This window comes from Dromaius novaehollandiae, chromosome 3 (genome assembly GCF_036370855.1).
Source record: "Dromaius novaehollandiae isolate bDroNov1 chromosome 3, bDroNov1.hap1, whole genome shotgun sequence".
NCBI classification, from domain to species: domain Eukaryota; kingdom Metazoa; phylum Chordata; class Aves; order Casuariiformes; family Dromaiidae; genus Dromaius; species Dromaius novaehollandiae.
In genome coordinates this window covers 38,654,398-38,674,574 of record NC_088100.1, presented here as the reverse complement: position 1 = coordinate 38,674,574, position 20,177 = coordinate 38,654,398, and the positions used below count along the sequence as shown (strand labels likewise).

Genomic DNA, 20,177 nt, shown 5'->3' with positions numbered 1-20,177 from the left:
ATACACAATTGGGGAAAGGAAGGGACAAAATAACTACAATGTAATGACTGCATCATTTTTAACAAATTAATTTTAATTTTAAACTTTGTATCTTCTCCAGTTCAAACAGTTGAACCAACAGTGAATATCTTCTGAATGTCTATAAAATATTAGAAATATTTTGTTTTGAAATGGTGATGTATTTAGCAATAATTTGAGAAAAATCAGTTTCTAATCATGCTAAATTTTTGTGTTGGATTTTTTAACATTCTAATCTGGCATCTTTCACTTTTTATTGAAAGGAGAAGAGTAAGGAAGAAACAAACGTCTACAGCACAGTAGCCTGTATTAGAATGCTCTCAGGGGATACAAAATACCCGCAAAACTTCAAGTTTCTTGCTGATTCAATTCATTCTTCAGCTGTGGCTTGTGACCTGAAGGATTTTTCAGTTCTACAACATAGAAAACCTGTAAAGAATGTTTAGGGACTTTTCTGAAATACAGAGAGTGGATTTCAGATTCCTAGCTTGAATGAGGCTGAGCAAGATCTCCACCTTTGTTCCCTCATCTTCCAGATAGAAGACTCTCTTCTGGAAGGAGAGGTCATCTGTATTTATGACATTTATGACATTTACATTTACATTTATATTTATGACATTTTCCTAATTGATACTGGTGTACAAATTTTTGCAGTGATATTGGCTCCCCAAATTGTTGTTTTCAGATGAAAAATGTTTAGTCACATTCCTGACTGATTCTCCAAACTGTTTGGACATGTATGGAAGAACTGTACATTAGATACAAGAGAGAAATGATCTTACTCATTTTGAGAGGCCTATCTTATAAAAGATAATCCCAAAGAGTGTTTTTATTTGAGGATTCCTGGGAGAGCCAGAGCTAGAGAATTGTTATAGCTGTAGTGAATTGTCAAAAAAATTTCCAAAACACTTTGAACACATTTATTAAGTTTATAAGCTATATTTTGGAAAAAAAAACAGACCAAAACCAGATTTTTCCAGTAGTGAAGACATGGAATAAATACAGATCTGTTGTTTGTGTGGACTTAGAGGAAGGTCTGCATCATAAATTTGAAGGAAGAAAAAATGAAAGATTTCTCTTTCGAAGAGATTTATGAAACATGAGGATAAAAGTGAAGAAAATAGGTTTTCTTAAGTGTCAGAGCACCATCAGGATGTAAAGGAAAAAGAGAAAAGCACTAAGTAAAGCTTTAAAAGATACTTTTGAAACCTGACTTCCTAGGTTTTATTTCTTCACTTGGGAACAATACATTTCCTTTGATACAAGGGTATCCCTTTCCCTTAATACAAAAGGGTGTTTCTTTAATCTCTTTGTTGCATCTCTTCAGTCTTTATATAGACGTGGATAAATGGATATGTACCTTCATATGCTTAGGTTAATCCTCAAACACTTTATCCCTCTTCTTTTTAGCTTAGAATGTACTAGTGTAACTTGTTCATGTAACAGTTCAAACCTTTTTCTTAACAGGCACTGCTGAAAGATCCTTTGTATATTGGGCTGAGACACAAGAGAGTCAGAGGTCAAGCCTATGATGATCTTCTTGATGAATTCATGGAAGCTGTGACTTCAAGGTATGTGATACATTTGTGCTATTCATTGGTGAATTCCACTGTGAACTTCCATCTTGGGAGAAAGAAATTTCAATAGCTTATGAAAGGAAGAGAGACTGATGAGATCAGAGCTGTCAGATTTCTAAGTTTTTTTATTTTGAGCACCGTACTTTGTAAGTTATCAACTGTCTCAACTACTTGCCCTGGATATTGCAATTTTATGAATTCACTACAAGTTTGCGATAAAACTCATCCTGAGATGGGTGAACTAGTTATTCAAACTATTTTTTCAAGACTTGGATTATTAGGTATTTGCCTAGAAATTCTCTACGCCTTCAGTTCTGTTTTAAACTGTCATTTGCCACACACAGTATTTTCATATGTGTCTGTTTATATGCACCAGAATGAACCATGCTTCTGGAAGATCCTCATGTGTGTCTCAAACTGGGATTCTGTGGCTTTTTCTCCCTCAAATCTTACATAGTGACCGAATAGATTCAGAAGTATTTGGGATCTCTTGCTCTGTAATTGCTTTAGTGTCTGACTCAGGTGCAGATTTACTATGGGGAGAATGTGAAATTTTCACCCTGCTCCACTCCACATGATCACAAATATCTGCTTCTTCGTGAGTGTGACAGGAATGCATATATTCTTACCCGAGTGCCTGCGTGGTTTTCTCTATCTCCGTGACTCCATGTGTGAGATGTCAGCAGTCTGAAAGCGCTTATCATACTTGGCAGAGACTGTTTCTGCTGCCTATCTGCAGTCATAGTTCAGTGTTCATTTGTTTGCTTCCCTGTTGAGACTTTACCTGAATGTGCACAAGCCTCCTTCCTCCTGCCCTGGTTCCTGTGCAGAAGAAAGCTGGGCAAGGAGGTGGTGTTAATATACCTGCCTGAAGCACAGATTCCTCCACATGTTACTATACTTCCCCATCACCCCTGGATGGCTGACACTCCCTTGTTTTTAATCTTCCAGTGAAAGTTGCTGGTTTGGCTCTGTCCTGTAATGTGTGTGTTACTCGTTTTAGTATTCTCTTTCAGATAAAGTTGATAAGTGCTCATCTTCCCACTAGAAGGTATGGAGCATTCAAAATTGCTCTGTGGACCAAGTTTTTAGAATTACTAACTTAATATATTCCCTCATTCACCCGTTCTTTAAAATAAACCATGTGGTTCTTTATACTGAGGAAAACCATCCGTGTCAAGCAGAAGTTTATTTCACTAATGTTTGAAGATCTGTTTGACTTGCCCTTTTTTCTTAAACATCTGTAAAACTCTATAATTTTGAACAATTTTTAGCAATTAGTGTTTGCTTGACCTTCTGAAAGATCACTTTGTTCTCAGTTAAATTGTCATGGTCTGCAGTGGTGTCATTTATTTTGTGTTTGAAGTGGAGCACTGACAATTCAGACTTTGTATGGCTGACTTGTGAATAGTTTTTGTTGTAGTGTGACAGCTATATTATTTATGATACTCTGTGATAAGATGTAGGGAAAAATGATGTACCTAGGAGTAAATCAAGACCGTTTGTTCAGTAATTTCTTATCTTCCTAAATTCAAATTTATATTCAGCTTGCCACAGGCAGACTGGGCCCATCCAGCCGAGTCTGGTGGGGTGGGCCTGACTGTTGAAGATGCAGGTCATGATTTGCTTGATTGTGTGTTGTTTTCTCTTGCCAGCCATTGCGGTGATTCCAGGTAATTGTATACTTTGGTTAAATGCTAGTCATCTTTACCTTTTGAAAGTTTCTGTTTCCTCCTTTCACATTTCTTACCCTTCTCTGGCGGTTTCAGAGGACTGTTTGCTTCACTGCTCTTCTTAGATACATGTTCTCTGTATTGCATTTTAGGTTAGCTCTACTTATTGTTAGTTATTGCCAGTGTACTCCAGAAGAGGCTTTCCTATTTTACATTGCCTGATCAATTCAGAGAATGGGAGAAGGTCCTGGGGAAATCCATGTAGTGTTTTGAGATCCATGGTTTATTTATCTAAAGTGATTTATTTTCAATCATTTCCAAGACATACATAACCACGAACATCACAAAGCACAAGGCTGTTGTGTATTTTTTAATAAGCAAATTTAAAGACAAGCTTTCAGGTATTAACAAGTATTTTCAAGAGAAAAGACTGCAGTTTGGAGAACTATGGTAAATCTCTGTTTTATATGTTTTTCTCCCTTGTACTTCTCTAAAGAAACCAAATGCTAATAAAAGTGAGAAGCAGGTTTTAGCAGCATTGCCTGAGAGCAGGGAGGTGCAGCCAGCCATATAACACAGTGCACTTCATACATGCTTTTCATTAGCTTCCGAGGAATCTTCCTAGACGTGCGTATCACTTTGATTGACTGTAAATTTGAAAATGTAGACTTGTGAAATAATCTCCAGTTTCCAGGCTTGTCCAATTCCAGGAGTTTTTGGATGAAGAATGATATATTCCATTTTCCTTATTTTTTGACCGTCAATAAGTTATACCACTAGAAAAAAAAAAAAGGTATTGATAAGGCAGCCTGTGTACAATAGCAATTTTATAGTAGCTTCTGTACTTGGAGTTGATTAAAAGGTGCTCTTTTAATTTAACAACTAGATAAGAATAAGAGCAAGGCTAGTAGTAAGTAGTTCATCTTCATCTTGCTTCATCTTGCTTTTGTTGCTCTGATAAATAGTAGACGTGATGTGGAAAAATAATCAAAGCAATATAGCTATGCAGTCATATAGCTACTTGGCTAGAAGTATGATACAGGACTGATGTGTATAGTCAGATGTAATTATAGTGGCCCCTCAGCTAAGAAATATGTTTGTATTTTTTTAAACTACCCAGTGTCTATATATTGTATTTTATGCTGTATTTCATACTGAAATACATAGGTAGAACTATTTTGAAAATCAATTAAACTTGGAGTATGTTGTTCTTTTTTAGCAAATTGAAGAGCCACAGAATGTGTAGGAAGTGGCCAATATATGTGAATAGTACGTGTGACCCAATTCACTATGATAAACTGAAGTTCACAAAATAGGAGGTACTGAGGGCTTTCAGGTCAGGCCAGACCAGTACAGCTTAGAGCTGTCTCCTTTTGCTCTGGCAGTGGCTGTATCTGCCAGCAGCTCTAGCTGTGGAAGGCAGAAGAATCCCGGCTTTACACATCCTTGCAGCTTCCATCCATAACTAGAATTTCCAGCAGATCAGTTCAATCCAGCTGAACAACTTTTTTTCCACTCTAATAGTTTAAAACAGTGACAGAAAGTACTGAAGTTCCAAGTATTTACTGCAGCTTGTTGCACTCTTGAAAATGTGGTGCTCCTGGGTATGTCAACGGGGTACAGCTGGTTTCTACAAGCAAGATTAGCTTTCAGTGACAGGTAAAATGTTGTTAAGGCTGATAACTAGGCAATACTATTAGATGTCTTTAAAATTTTGCTTAAATTAATGAATAAGCTTCTAAGGCTAGAAGAACTGCTTGTGCTACTGCTAATTTTTATTGCAATGCGAGATTCTGGTAGAAGAAGCTATTCAAGCAGCAGCATCATTTATGTTCTAACTTGACCTCAGATTAAAGAGATTTTGAATGCATCTGTAGGAATCAGGCTGAGAGAGGTATTTCATTGCATTTACAGTATCATATTGGTATATGAGTAAATAACACAAATTAGACTTGTAGTACAGTCTGAGAGACAAACTTATTTTCAGTGAAAAACCATCCTGAAAGACTCTTAACTCTGCTACTTGGTAAAGGAATAATACTGGTATTAGAACAATAGGCAAAAGCTTCAAAAGCTATGGGAAGATTTTGAATCTGTTGAATATGTTAATTAAGGCCTTTGGCACTTTACTATTTTGGCACATGAAGAATCTTAAAATCTTGTGGGAGAATTCTTTTCATCTTTGAGAAACTGTAATACTCTGCCTTTTTTTCTTTTACACAGACAACTGAATATTGATCTTCTCTGTTAGATCAAACAGGAATCGCAAAAAGAGTAGTTCTGTTAGTCAGAAGACTAGAAATGGTTGAAACTGCTGCAGTAAAAATGTCGTGTAAATTGAAGGATTTGAGGCATGTAGTATGTGGATTAGTAGGACTGATATTTGCATTTTAGATTGAAACTCTTGAAAAGCTCATTGTTTTTTGAGCTTTGTTTAGCATTGGACATATGTACATTAGAAATTAGTATATGCAAATCATATAAATATATGTAAATTCGTTTTTTAAAGTATTTAATTAGCATTTAAGCTATTATTTTAATATTAAGTAAGGAGGCTTTATTTTTTTCTCCTTTGTGAAGAGTTTGCTGAAAAATATAGCAAGTAGCCCATAAGGGAAGAGCTTTAAATTGGGTCAGTAAACGAGAGCCGAGAAATAAAGAAAAATCGTGCTTCCAGCAAAACGATATCCTTACCTTTTTATTTACGTTATGCATCATAAATCAAATTTTTCATTATTTAGATTGAATTCAGGATTCCTTCCTAGAACAGCTTCTTTCTTCAGTCCTCTGCTTTGTTTTTGTTGCTCCATAGTGCAGTGATTCCCTCTACACCTGAGTTGTATGTTCATAATGCATTGAATGTAGGGTACCTTTGCAATTTGTAGGTAGTTTGATAAACTGATTTAAGAAAGTAGTGATCAACAGAATAGTATTAAATTCTCTTCAGAGTGAATTACATGTTGAAGTAGAAGAATATTCATCCTTGTTTTGGGTTTTGTTTTGTTTTGTATTAAAAGGGAAGATGGTAAAACTTCAAGAAAGGAAGTACGCAAGACTTCTAACTAAACTTCAGAGGTTTAATCTTATATTTAGATCTTTATAAGCTGATGCAGCATCATTTATAATGTATCATGCTCAAATGTCACCTTGGTAGAGTAAATGCTGTGATGCACAGAATAAAAAATGCTTTTTAAAATAGCATGTCATATGAAGGTATAGTTTCATCAACTGCAATGCTTTCTACTTCTCAGCCTGCCCTGTCATTCACGCCCCAAAAAGCTCTTCTTACAGAAGCAAATTATTTATGAAAGAGCGAGTGTTTAAAAAAAAACTGAAAATGTCCATTCCTGAGAGATTTTGATACAGTATCCAATGTGCTATTGTTACAGACTGAAACATGTACAATGTGATTTTTCCCAGATGTGGGAAGGCAGAAGCATATGGAAAGTATCTGGATTTTTGTTGGCATAAATCCAGTGAACAGCTTTTATTTACTTATCTTTGTATGTATTTTTCTGTTTATGAATTTATTACTTGTGCCAGCAGCTGCCCTCTCTGTGGGCATGTACTATAATTTCTCTGGACATTGCCAGGTGTTTCTTGCTTTTGTGTTGGTATGGTAAAAGGGAATCATTTAGGACAACAGAAATCTTCTAGATGGAAGGAATGTTTTACAGCATGAGAAAAAAATGGGCCAATATCTTCATAATTAAAGAACTTAAATAAAACTGAAAAGCTTGCTCAGAAATGTTACATTCTGCCCTATGAAGAAATGGATCATAAACCATTTCATAGGAAGAAGTAAATTTTTCCAGATGACAAGTTGTTCTGAAATAGCTATGTTTACAGAGGAAACTCTGAGAGGAGGGATTGCTAAACAAGTCTTTGGTGGCTGGGGTTGATCCACTGAGATTTCCTGTATAACCATAGGAAATAATGGTTAATCTTTTTGTTCCAGTTTCTGTTTCTTCCTTACTTCCCTGGGATGATGCAAAGGAGAATGTATCAATGGCTGAGAGGTATTCAGATAAAACAGTGAAGGAGCTATGGAAACAGCTGTGAGAAAAATAGGTAGAATGTAGATTTAATCAAGAGATGAGGGGAGAGGACAAAAGCATCTTTTTAATAAATGAGACTTAGCTTTCTTTGTCTGATGCAGAAAGTAATTTAAAGAGTCTGGAAAATTTTTCCATATTTTGAGGGAGATTTCCGTTTCACAAATCCGGTAAAGATATCCCTGCCTTGAATTCCTCCAAAAAAGGTCAGAGTAGAGAAGAACGGCATCCCCACAGCTGGCTTTCCACTGCAGACCATCCACACTGGAAGCCGTCGTGCACTGCAGAGAGGAATGGCCACAACTGAGTTGGAGGGATGAAACTAATTTGTACCTCTGGTCTGTCGACAGGAAACTTTAAGAAAATGCAAAGTAATCTGTTGTAGTTCTGATAGATTATTTCCTTTCCCACCCCTCCAACTTCAAGTGGTTGGGCAGAATTATTATTCTGTTATAAGCTAAAACCTGTGTATTTTTGATGCACAAAAGCAACCCTGTATCACCGAAATCATTACCTTTTTGTGTGTGTGATAGTGATAATTTTCAGTTTCACTTCAAGATGCAAACAATAGTTGTGGACCCTTGAAAAGTAGTATCGTCTAGCATTTATGTTCCATTTTGTAATCATATTTTAAATAAACCCTTCCCCATTCTTTTTGCTGAGCTTTCCTTATGTTTGTGAGCTGTAAACCAAGCTGCTGACAATTGTAATTCAGTATGTTCTGTACTGGATTAACCATGAGGTAGTCATTACTCCTCATTTGCCTGATTACATTATTCACAGATGGTGTCATTTCACATCATGTGTTACTTTAAAACAATAACTTATGGTAGGTAAGTTTTATGTAACCTTGAAAACAACTTTAAGATTTATCTATCAACAAAATAAAAATACATCAATATTTTAATAATGTTTTCATTTAGTTCATTAGATTAGAATGTAATTCGATTCATGAATAAATTAATTTGAAACACCCCTTACTTTTGGCAAGAAGACATACTGGCAAGAAATCCACATGAAAGGTGATTATAGCTGCGCATCATTAAGGAGATGGTTGGACCCCTCAATAGTTCTGACGAGAAGTTCAGCCAGAGACTGAATACAAGAACATTGGTGCCTCTGTCCTCTTTTGCACTATGGTGGTGCGAGACCAAGACACATATTATGCCTATGTTTTCCCATACTGTTTCAGTTAGAAGTGATATGCAAGGGCTGTCAGGGAGAGTGCAGAAAAATGTTGCTGCACCGACTCCCTCATATGGCAAACTCGGTGGAGATCTTTCCTTTCAGAGATTTTGTCCCTCGGTGGGACTTAAGGTTTGTCCTTAGATCTTTGAGCCAATTTTTTCAAGCCTGTGGCTATCTGTTCTTTTCACCTTTCAGTGAAGATTACCTTCCTAGTGAAGACCACTGTGGATAACAGGATAGGAGAAAGTTGGGTCCTTAGGCAGAACCCTGGATACTGCCTTCACTGCAGTTACAATTCCTCTTTGAACCTACGCTCAGTTCCTTCCTACAGTACCATCGGAGAAGTTTCCTTTCCAGTCACTGATGTCATTGTGTTCCTCCTGGAGCTACCTGGCTCCAGGGCTCAGACATGCTTGCGCACCCAGAATCCTTGGTGGACTTTGCTTGTATACTGACAAGGTACAGCTATTCAGGAGGGTCCTTAGGTTGTTTGCTTATGAAAAAAGACCCCAAACTCAAAAACTTTGCTGTTTTGAAACAGGGACTATTGCTTTGGATAGTGGAGGGTCTTACAGAAGAGAAGTCAAACAGTTTTATAATCAGGGTTCATTTTATCCTAGTTCAAGTGGCTTCAGTGGGTGGCCTGAGGAAAGTTTTCAGTTTTTATGATTAACCATGATGATCTGTAACCATTGCCATTTGCAACATTTAAATTTTCACCAGATGATGCCACCTCTAGGAAGTCTGCTAAGGATGCTTGAACCCTTCCCCAGGCAGTGATGCTTGGTGGGATACACTACTTGGAGTCATCCATGTCTGTTTATATAGGGAAAAGGAGAAGTAAGTTTGCTGTACTACATTTTTTGAGATGAGATGGCTTTGTGCACATTTGCTGCTCATTCTATTGCCAAATCTTGGGAACTGTGAAATGGGGGAAAAAGGATCAGATAGTCAGGGTCTGCTTCTAGACCATCCATATATCCCATCAGGTAAAGGTGAGCAGGTTAATTAATTCACCCCCAGTGTGGATATACTATAAACATCACAGAAAGAAAAACATAGACAAACCACCTTTCTTTTTATGATCTTGGTGTCTGTACCCTCTTTCTTTTCTTCCCTTTTCTGCAAATTCATTTGATGGTAAAATTTTCCAGATCGAGTTGCTGCATGGTGGTTGTCTGGCACTCCCGGACAAGCAGCCCACTCTGACCTTCTACTGCGGGAAATCATAATTCTGCTTCCTTCTTTTAAAAACTCATTTCAGTCCTTGCACTGTTTTACCTGTTTGTGTCCTGCTTTCTCGAATGCCAAATTCAACTATAAACTTTTGTGCCTCTTCTTTTTTCTAGACTTAAAATTGTGAAAACATTTGACTCATGATACTAGATTGCCTACCTTCAAATTTTTCTTGAAACTCAGTTGTGCGTTGATTAACTGTAGCCTGAAAACAGACACCAGGTGTTGCTTGACTGATTGCTGCCCCAGCTAACTGAGAAAATATATATATCTTACTTGCAGTAGGGGTTTTCTGTCCATCCTCTCCTGTAGCTTTGTTTCTATTCCATGTCTGGGCCTGTCAGTTTTACAGCTTAGCATGATGGAGCTCAGCTTCATTAAGACTTTGGTTGGCTCCATTATACACATAGTCAATAGCAACATGTCTGCTAAAAATAAGACAGTCTCTTTTGTCACAGGAGAAGCATTCGCCGTTTCTCTACGTACTAATACTCTGTGCAGAAGCTCGGAGTCCTGCTCCATCAATGTCCTTGGCAGGGGAAGTGTGGGGGGGGAAAGCTTCACTTTGTCATGTGAAACCACACTCAGCTTTTGCAGAGATATAAACCATTCTGATTCATTGTTTCCTTTCTCTTACAGACTCTCAAAAAATGTTGACAGCGTGCCAGAGCAGTAATAAATAAATACAAATAAATATTCCAGCGTCTGGGTTTAGGTGACAGTCAAAACAGCAGCAGCAGTGGATACTGCTGGGAATGTGTCAGATAAAATTGGGAGGTGGGATGCGCTGCCTGCTTTGAGATGGAAAAGGCCTTAGTAGCCATTTTGTTTTAAGGGTCACCCCATGGCAAAAATGGGAATGAAAGCCTCATTGCACAAGGTTTTCACTATGTGTGGAGAGTGAATCTGCGTCTATAATGCAATTAGAAGATCTTTCTGGATCTCTTGTAATGAGATTCTCTGCTGTCAGATAGTCCAGTAAGTTGCTGAAACAGTGCGAGCCTGCCCTGCCCTGCCACATGCCCACACTTCCAGCCCTCGGCAGTGGGAGGTTGGGGAGATTTGCAGTTGCAAATTCATTCAAGTGTTAGATTCATTTTTTTGCCTTTAAAAAAGCTAAAGTTTTATTAGAACTATGCCAATGAACACCATTCCATTTGTAAAATCTACCCCAGAAAAGATAGGAAATATAAACCTTAGCCCAGTCTTATTTGCATGTATGTTATTCGTTCTTTCATGACATCATCTTTTACTAGGCTTTTCCTCGAACCTCTCTTTCCTCGCTCTGCGGGATGGGCAGAGCACAAGCAGCAGCCTTCAACTTACACTGGCAACTGTGCATCTGAGAGAGAATCTTGTGGGGGATTTTGTGATTGGTAACTTTTGACAGATTTAAAGACTTCTGCCTAGGCATTTGGTGATTCATTTGAAAACTTGTTATATCTAGGAAAAACAAAAATCAGCGCTGCAGGCCAAGTTAAATTATGTCTGATTGCTGGAAATGGTATAAATACATGCTTTTATATAAACTTTTCAGACACAGTAAATGGCGTACAGAAAAGTAAATCTGTCAGTGAAGCTAAATCATAGCAGAATAGACTGACTCTAATCACATCAAGTTTATTTGCAGAAAGAGTCCTATTATTGTCTGTAATGTGAGACCTTGGAGAAGTTCTTAGTGAAGATCAACAGAGGAGTCTTGAAAAAAGGAAAACCTCCTTCAACCCTCAAAGAAAATGAAAAATAATGACATACTCAAACATGGTACTAAGGGAGAAGGGTATTGTTCTGTTTTTGTGGGACAATACAGAGTGGGGGAATATCGTTATTATTTTTATTACTTCTCTTTTGCCAAAACTGACTTTGAGCTCAGAATTGCCTGTATCTGTAATAATGCTCAACTGTCTCCTAGGTTTGCTTCAGTCAGTCAAAACCCAACAAGTGAAGGACACACTGTTCTCAGGCTTTTCTTCCTTGAACTATTTTAAGAACAGACTTTTAAAATGGAAAAGGTCTGGGTAATCTTGGTTACTTTATTTCCTCTTTTATAGCTCCAACAGATGGTGGGGAGGATGCTCAACAGAAGTTAACTGGTGCAACTGTATTGTAAATGGAGTGAATGTTGATTTATTTGAATTATTTGTGTGAGTATAGTATTTTTGCAAGGTTTATAATGTTGCTACAGAAGTATAGTAGTTTTCCAGGCTGTGAAAAGTGCTTGCTTTATTCTTTTTCCCTTTGGAAACCACAGTAAAGTAAAATATCACATTTTGGCTGAAATTCACATCAGAATGAAATGCGATATCTGTTTCTCTTATGCCATCTCTGTCTTTCTTCCATTAAAAGTTAAGGATTATTTCTGTCCAAATGTCAACTCTCAGAAGAACTGTCATTCACTGTCAGTCTGACTGATAGCAGTAGATACCACAGAGCTGCTTCTGTGTTCCTTTAACTTGGCCAGACAGAGGCACTGCCCTGTGTTATTCAAAGTATCCCACCTGAACGACAGCTACTTCTATCCACGGTTCCTAATAAATGGCAGATAGAGTTAGTAGTCTTAAATTCCTGCTCTCTTGCTCATATACGACTTTTAGAATTAAATCTGCTTGTTACTGTCACACAATAAGAATCACAGAGATAAGAAAGAAATTTCGGTGTTGCAACCCTGACCAAACTCCTGAGATTGCAGATTTGGTTTTTTTTTCCATTGTGCTTCAGGATAGAAAAATGTTTCAGGCAGTGCAGTTTCTATAAGGCAAAATATTGATGTCATTATCTAAGTCGGTTCTCCTTTTAAAGGAAACAGCATTTATCAGATAAAATGCAAACCACAGAATACAAAATGCCTAAGAAAAAGGGATGTGTGCAATATAGAGGATAGCAAAGGTATAGCGGAGCCATAGTTACAGACCTGGGCAGTGGTGGGGCCTGCTGCTTTTTGGTTAAGCACAACTGATCCACTACTCAGGAGGGTGCATGATTTAACCAGATTCAGAGCATCTGTCTTCCCCACGAATTTGGTAGGGTGGAACAGCCAAGCGTAATTTGTTGTCTGGAGTGATGTAATTATTGCGTGTTTCATAAAACTAATTCCCTTTTTTTTATGTCTGCAACTGGAAATCTGCAGGTTCTCAGTTGCCTGCAGATAATATACCATTAATAAACATCACTGACATAACCATAGTGCATCATCTGGATGATAATAACTCATTTTGCCAATGGTTGATTTAGCAATAAAACTGATTTTTTATTTTCTGTTATTAATAAATCACTCTATTATATTACATGCCTGGACTAAGCTAAAAATTTAATAATTCATGGACCTGACAGATTACTTGGAACAAATGTATGAGGATGATGGAGGGAAGTTACTAGAGATGACTGGCATCATCTGTTCATTTGATCATGATTCAGAACAAATTCTGAAAAATGGTAAATTGAGATGCATAATTCTGCAAATAACCTAATTTTCATAAAATCTGGGATATTATCCAGTTTCTCTTTTGTTTAGAAAATATACAGAGAGCAGAAATATACATGGTTGTTAGTTATTCTGAAGTGGTCGCTTATTGCTTGCACCTGGCAAAATAACAGGTTAACTACCACAGGCTCTGCCAGCAAGACTGTCTTGGCCAAACGGGGAGTCCGTAATACCTTCTCACATGTATGCAGATTTTGCACTTGACTTGTTTTGAATGCTTAGCACTACCTCTTCCTTTCTAACTCTGCAGTCTCTCTATACCAGTTGCAAGGAAGTAAGGCACACCGAGAGCTTGCTTAATTGAAGGGAGCTCAGGAGTGCTGCTTTGAATTACAAGATAGTGCAGTTTAGGTATTCTACTGATTCATTGTCTTTTTACAGTGTAGGTGAGGAGACAATGTTTGGTATCTGCAACATTTTTGGCATTTCTTGGAAATACCAGATGCACATCTTATTTCTGCATTAACAATTGCTGCTGTTGATACAGTACTGTAAAAAATATTAACCTGGAAATGGCTGAAAAATGAAATATGACACATCAGACCCACTACCATATGTAAGTGCAGTAAGCTGACACTTCATTGACGCCCACAGTGGAGCCAGTGCTAACAAAGCCTGAATATATCATGTCATCTGTTTAGCTAATGGGTTTGTTTAATAAAGTTTTTTGTAATTTTAGTGTGAGTTTATTTCAATAACTGGATTACTAGTATTACAGGGTTGCTGTTTGCATCCCCAGAACCAGATATAATCAACAGATAGGTCATCTTTACGTAGCTCGGAGAGTGTAAGAGAAAAATCCAGGCAACACATATTTGAAAAATAGACTAAGGTTTAGTGATTTAGAGATCTTTTTCCCCTAACACTTTACTCTTTCAGGATTTTGCTAGGGTTTGAATAATTGGGAGAAGAATATCTACTGCTATCCTTGCATTGGCTGCAGCAGAGAGAAATTCTTTACAGCTTTATCTCCGGCACAGCATTACTTTGATATTTCTCCTTGTAGAAATGGGATTTAGCTTAGTACAAAACCAGACAGTTATCTGTTTCAAACATTATACTTTGGAAACATCAAGAGAAGTATCACTTAATTGGCTAACTTTATTTCAGAATTGGTGGATTTTAACATCAAAGTTAATCGTTCATCTACTTGCTGGTCTGTAGCAAGCCTAAACGGCTAGTGGAAAGAGATTGCTGGCAGGATTTGCTAAAAAATGAACTATGCAGATTTCAGCAAGAATGAAGTTAAACTTAACTACACCAGTAGTATGTACTAGAAAAACTAAGGCTTCTTTCAAGAAGATATTCTTTCCAGAAATACTTAGTTAAATTTCACTATAAAATGCATTTTAGTGTAGTTGCTTTGTGATTATTTCTTACTGTTATCAGTCAATTACTTGTTTTGTTTCCATTTTTTTTAAAGGCCTCCAAATAATGGATATTTTGAGCCATTGTTCTTGCTCACAATAGATCTCTGATCTAGAAAACAGGCACAAGAGTTCTTTTCTCTTATGAAACATATGCATGGGAGCAGGCTTATTTCTGTGCATTAGATAAGCTGAAATCTTGTATTAACAGTAATTAATATCAGAAAAAGAGTCTGCAAATCTGAAAGCATATTGACAAAAATGCAAGAAAAATGCACTTATAATAAGCCACTAGCTGCCACAATAATTTAACTTGTGTTAATTTTAAGTTGCATACAAGTTTACAAAATGTTTAATCAGCTTATTTTTTTCTAGTTGTCATCTGGGTTTGTAGTTCCATGCTTAGGGATAGAAAACACTTTTGATGTCAGTCTGATATACTAGAATTCTCACAGTAATTTCAGATCTCACGTGCTTTAACAAAATATGAGAATCTTCAAATTTATCAGTATTTTTAAGTCCACTTGTTTACATATATTTTGGCTCTGCAACTTTGAAATTAATGGATTTTTTTTTTTTTTTGCTTTTTTCAGTAGACGTACAGTAAAAAGCCTGTCTTATAAGAGGCTTTGCATTTGTCAGGCGTGGAGACATCTGAAAACTATGGAGTCCATTTTTCTCTCTGGATGTAATGGTCCAGACATTTAAAGATCTTTTTACAGTATTGAGTTTTTACTAAAAATGCTTTGATTGTTTTCTTTCTTCTGAATAATTGATTATGATCTGAGCATGTGTTTGACTTCGGTAATACTTCAGTTCTCCAGCCATGTGACTGCAGTGATACTAGTGAATTTGTACTGAAAAAAACTAGAGTAGATCATTGATCCTTCACATTTATACCAGCTAATTTAAGAATGTCAGTACAAAGAAGTGCTCTATCAAATTTGTTAATGATTCTATATTTGTTTAAGAAAAGGATTTTTCTGCTTAAGCCAAACTACACAGCGTTGGGATTTGGTTTTTATTTTCTTTACCAGAAAACTACAGAAGCTGTTAATTATATATGGAAAGTATTTTTAAAGAACAGTATTTTCAGGGTAAGAGAACTGAATGCAGCTGGTTGGTATATTTTCCAAATCGGATCTCAAAATGGGAACCAGCTGCTCATACATTGCTCTTTGCTAAAGTGCCAGCATATGCTCATTGTCCTACTGTGGCCATTTTGGAAATAATATACATGGAGAATACTGGATATGATCTTGATGTCAGATTCGGTTGTAAAGTGTCTTCACTTACGAAAAGCACCAGCCCTCAAATGCTGTAGGCCCCCATCCTAAGGACATTTGAGTGACTCGTTTCAAAAAAAATCCAAATAGAGCTAATAGTGTACAGAATCTGTTGTGCATTTGCAACAGGCTTGCCACCTGAGTTAATCACGGCTCAGCCGTGCTGTCTGATTGCATTAGCAGATACTGCTGTCTGAGCGGACGGCTCCTGTGCATCCGTCTCCGGACATAAAGAGTGCGCGCCACTTTGCTTTTGTCCGAGATGCCGCCTTGCCCGAGCTGTGTAGGCAGGTACGCTCTGATGTGGGTCTGGGGCACACGGATGAGAGCTGAGGTGGGAGGCGGTAAGAAGCGGGGAGGTACATGATTTTGGTGCTGGTGGTGGTAATTCACTGGGAGTGTGGGGTAGATGTTTTTTAAAGAAGGACTCACCTTTGCACCAAAGGTGATGCTAAAAAAAAAAAAGAAAGAAAGAAATCTAGGTGGGGCTGTTTATAGAAATCAAACGTTTTGTTGCAGGAAACAGCGGGTTCTCAAGTCCTTTGATTTAGAGACTTGGGGCAAGTTCGATAGGTCTGAATCTGATGTTCATGTTTAATAAGTAAGTATCACAGAGTCCTTGTAGAACTAAATAGTTGTTCATGTTTTTTTCCCTTAATAGTAGAACACAAACTTTAATAAATTTAATAAAGGAAATTTTAAAAGGTAGATTTGATCAATATCAAATTCTGTTGTGGTATTGTTTACTTGTTTTATTTTCAAAAATATCTTAAACATGATGGTGACACACTGGATTTTGTACATGAACAATAGCAACATTAAAACATATCAATGAGTGGTTTGCCTAAAATCACTTTGAGTTTACCCAGCTCACAGAAAACCTTATTTTGGCTTTTATGTAGACTTCCTAGAGACATTTTTTTCCAGCATAATGCACAAAAAGAAATTGGCATACTTTGTCCTGAAATTATATTCAACAATAGTCCTGTTGTAGTGACTTTGTAAATAATCATACATTCTTTAGAGTCAATCTCAATATACCCTCATTAAATTCAGGGTGTCTTCTGCAAATATTCAGTGTTGCTGGAAAGCCTGTTCTGCCACCAAAAAAGGGTGGAGGCCATCATTCTACTTCTCTGGGCTTTTATTCTACTACAAAGTTTCGGAAGAGTGGAGTTCCTTACTTGCGGTTATTGGTATACAAGCTTGTTGTAGAGAAAACTTGGGAGTAAGAAACAGAGATTTCATGGATATCAGGTATTTGCGCAACGTATTTCTGTTTTATAAGCTGGTGGTAAAACCGGGCGGTTTCTACTTTGTATGTTTGGGGGAAGGAGGTCAGATCATTGAGAACAAGGAGTTAATATGCACTTAAACAGTTGAAAAGGTTACTGGGGCTATAGTGTTTTTTCAGTTGATGCTTGTTGGCAGCAGATTTAGCTTAAGGAGCAGAGGCAATGTCAAACAACCACTTCACAGAATATATGACAAAATAGATCCTTGACAGTGAACATAGTCTTTGCTCCAAAGAAAACCACTGAACTAGTTTCAGCTTCAGTAAGTGTTGTGATACTGTAATATATGGAAGTTATTGAATGTTACCTTCCATTTTTGTCATTTTTGCCTTCTTTCTTCATTAGAAATCCCACTATGATAGAAAAAGAAAGAAAAACCCACCTAAATTACTTTTTTTTGGCTGATAAACATAGCAATACAGCTTGTGAGGGTGGGGCTTTAAGAAATGTGCTGTGCCTTAGTATTTATGTCATTGAAACAATTGTTTTTATATAGGTGTTTTAAAGGGATTTCAGGTATATAATTTAACTGAGCTGATGTAAACTAAGGAAGGTGATAAATATATAGTCAAAATTGGAAGATATGTTTAAATACGTGCCAAGTTCTCTAGATAAAACTTAAAAACTAAGGATGAATAACAAATAAACTATATAACTTTAGGGTTTTTTTTTTCTTAAATTTTATCCAGTAGGACTCTAAAGCTTTAGTTTTTATTAACAATCAGTCAAATCCTTCTGTTTCACTTCCTTTGGGTTATGGAAGTCACTTTGAAGCTGTTGAATCGTTCTAAGAGAAACAGTCAAGTCTGACTCTTGCTTCTTCTTCAAGGAAAACATATTTATTGTAGAAGACACCAAACTGCTGCCTTTTTTTTTCATTGACTTTCATAAGCACTTCCTCCTTCATTGCCTACGTCTCTCAGAAGACTACTTCTACATGTTCTCTTACACATTTTTGTTCTTACCCATAGTTATCTCTACTCCTTCTACATTGTGACTGTCCCCTCTTTCATATTCTTCTGGAGTGTTCATTCTGTGTATTTCCAGAAATGTTGCTTTTGTTATTTAATTACCTCATTTAATGATCTTCTAACTTCTGCTCTCTCTGTCTTGCTCTTGCTGCCTGGACCGATGTGCTTTGCGGTGTGTCCCACGACCTCGCTTCCTTGCCTGGCTCTGTTGGAGCACAGCACAGGTCCCGGTCTTCCCAGGGCCTAGGTTTCCAGCAGAAATTAAGTCTCAAGCAGGGGACAACACACACTAAGATCACATCCTAACCTGAGATGCAAGGTAGCTACCTCTTAATTTCTTCCACTAGTCCTGCTTCTGCTAGAAAGCTATTTAGACTGACAACTCCGACCACATCCACTTTTGTGTCAGTGTAATGTTTTATCTTGTATTCCTCAGGTCCCATAGCTTACAGTCTGTCTATCTACCTGACCTCGTAACTTCTTTGTAGTGCTGGCATCTGCTCTTACCACTGATCACACAATGTACTGCCCTTATAATTAAACATCCGTATACTTCTTTTCTTACATTTCTAGTATACAGAAACTCAGCGGTTGTCTTATCACTATTCAAATTCTTTTTATGCCTCTCCTCTCCCATAATGCCTAAAAAATCCCAGTCACTTAGTGAGGGCTAAACAGGGGATAAGCAACAACTACTGCTTTTCAGCTTCTTTACTACTTCCTTTTTGTCACCATCCCCATTAAAAGTAAATGAATGTGATAATGTAACTAAACTGTGTTAATCTGTTCTCAAACTAATTTGCTTGCATATTGCAATCTCAGGAAGGGCACAGGATGGGTTCATTCCTTTAGACCCTTAGCCCTTGAAGGCAGAGGTTCTGCCTTCTCATCTCCAGCACAGTGGAGCATCATCGATGCCTTTGTCAGCCCCTAGAGTATAAATATTTAAACAGTTTTTATAGATCACTGAATCATCTCAAATTTTGTCTCTTAGGCTTTGTGCTAAAGGGAAGTAAATGAAGAATTTAGTAGCCTTGCTAAGTACTGAGGACTCAGCAAGATATTATCTTTATAGTCGTATTTTAGAGTGATTAATACAGTGTGTGTAAGAAAGAGGAGACAGAGCTTCTTTCCACAAACATCTGTTTGTGATTTAAACTCTGCAAAATATCCAAAAAAAGACTGTGTGGTGAATACTGACATAGGACTTTCGCCACGTATCCTGCTATCCCAAGGACCGCTCCTACACTACTATTAATTTTACTGGTACCATTCCAAATCTGTCATACTTAGTTTAAAAGTGATTTTAGTCAAATATTCTACTACTAAACAAAAACAAAAAGTGAAAATCTTGGGAGCAGTTGTGTAGCTAATTTATAATAATACCTGAACATGGATGCACTAACATAAAATTATGGTCAAAAGCATATAGTCATTATCAGTGAAGTATGCTGTAAATAGATGTGAATGTATTTGGAAAAGTCAGTTTTTTTTTCTCTTTTCCTATATTTAGCTACTCCTTTCCAGTGATAGATCTCACCTGTTCTGTCTAACAACCATCTGGTCTTAATGCCTCTGATGCAGCCTCCTTTTTCACAAGTCTCTAGATCTCTCCCAGTTGGGTTTGCTCTGGTCAAGTAATGACATTCAGAGTTAATGTGTTTAAAGGGATCCAGCTAAACATTAAGTTTTGTAAAGGCCTACTTCTGCCCTCCTGTGCTTCTTTCTCTTTCCAAGCTATTGCTTGATCCAAATAGAAATACATTACATGAGCTTTGCCTTTGTTGGAATACATATTTTTCTGTTTGTATGATGCAATACTGTGAAGAGTTGTTCTCAGTGTAAATGTGAATTTGTTTCTAGTGCTGCATTTTGAAAAGTTGTGGTGTATTATATGCAGTTTTGTCAGACAGCAGATGTGATCCAGACAGCCCTGGTGTAGCTTCTACCTTGAGGAGTACAAGTTGCCTGTCTCTCAGTGTAAAGATAGGGTAGTTCTCTACAGCAGCACCTACTGCGTTGATGTTATT

The 20,177-nt window shown here is 37.2% G+C and overlaps 1 protein-coding gene across 1 annotated transcript in view; it reads left to right on the top strand.

The window, feature by feature from the left end:
- ME1 (malic enzyme 1) overlaps positions 1-20,177 on the top strand; it is a 202,918-nt gene that overhangs the window by 118,001 nt on the left and 64,740 nt on the right. Inside the window, exon 6 of the mRNA XM_026121035.2 lies at positions 1,486-1,589. Within this exon, the coding sequence (XP_025976820.1) occupies positions 1,486-1,589 (104 nt within the window). The remainder of the gene's footprint in view (positions 1-1,485; positions 1,590-20,177) is intronic.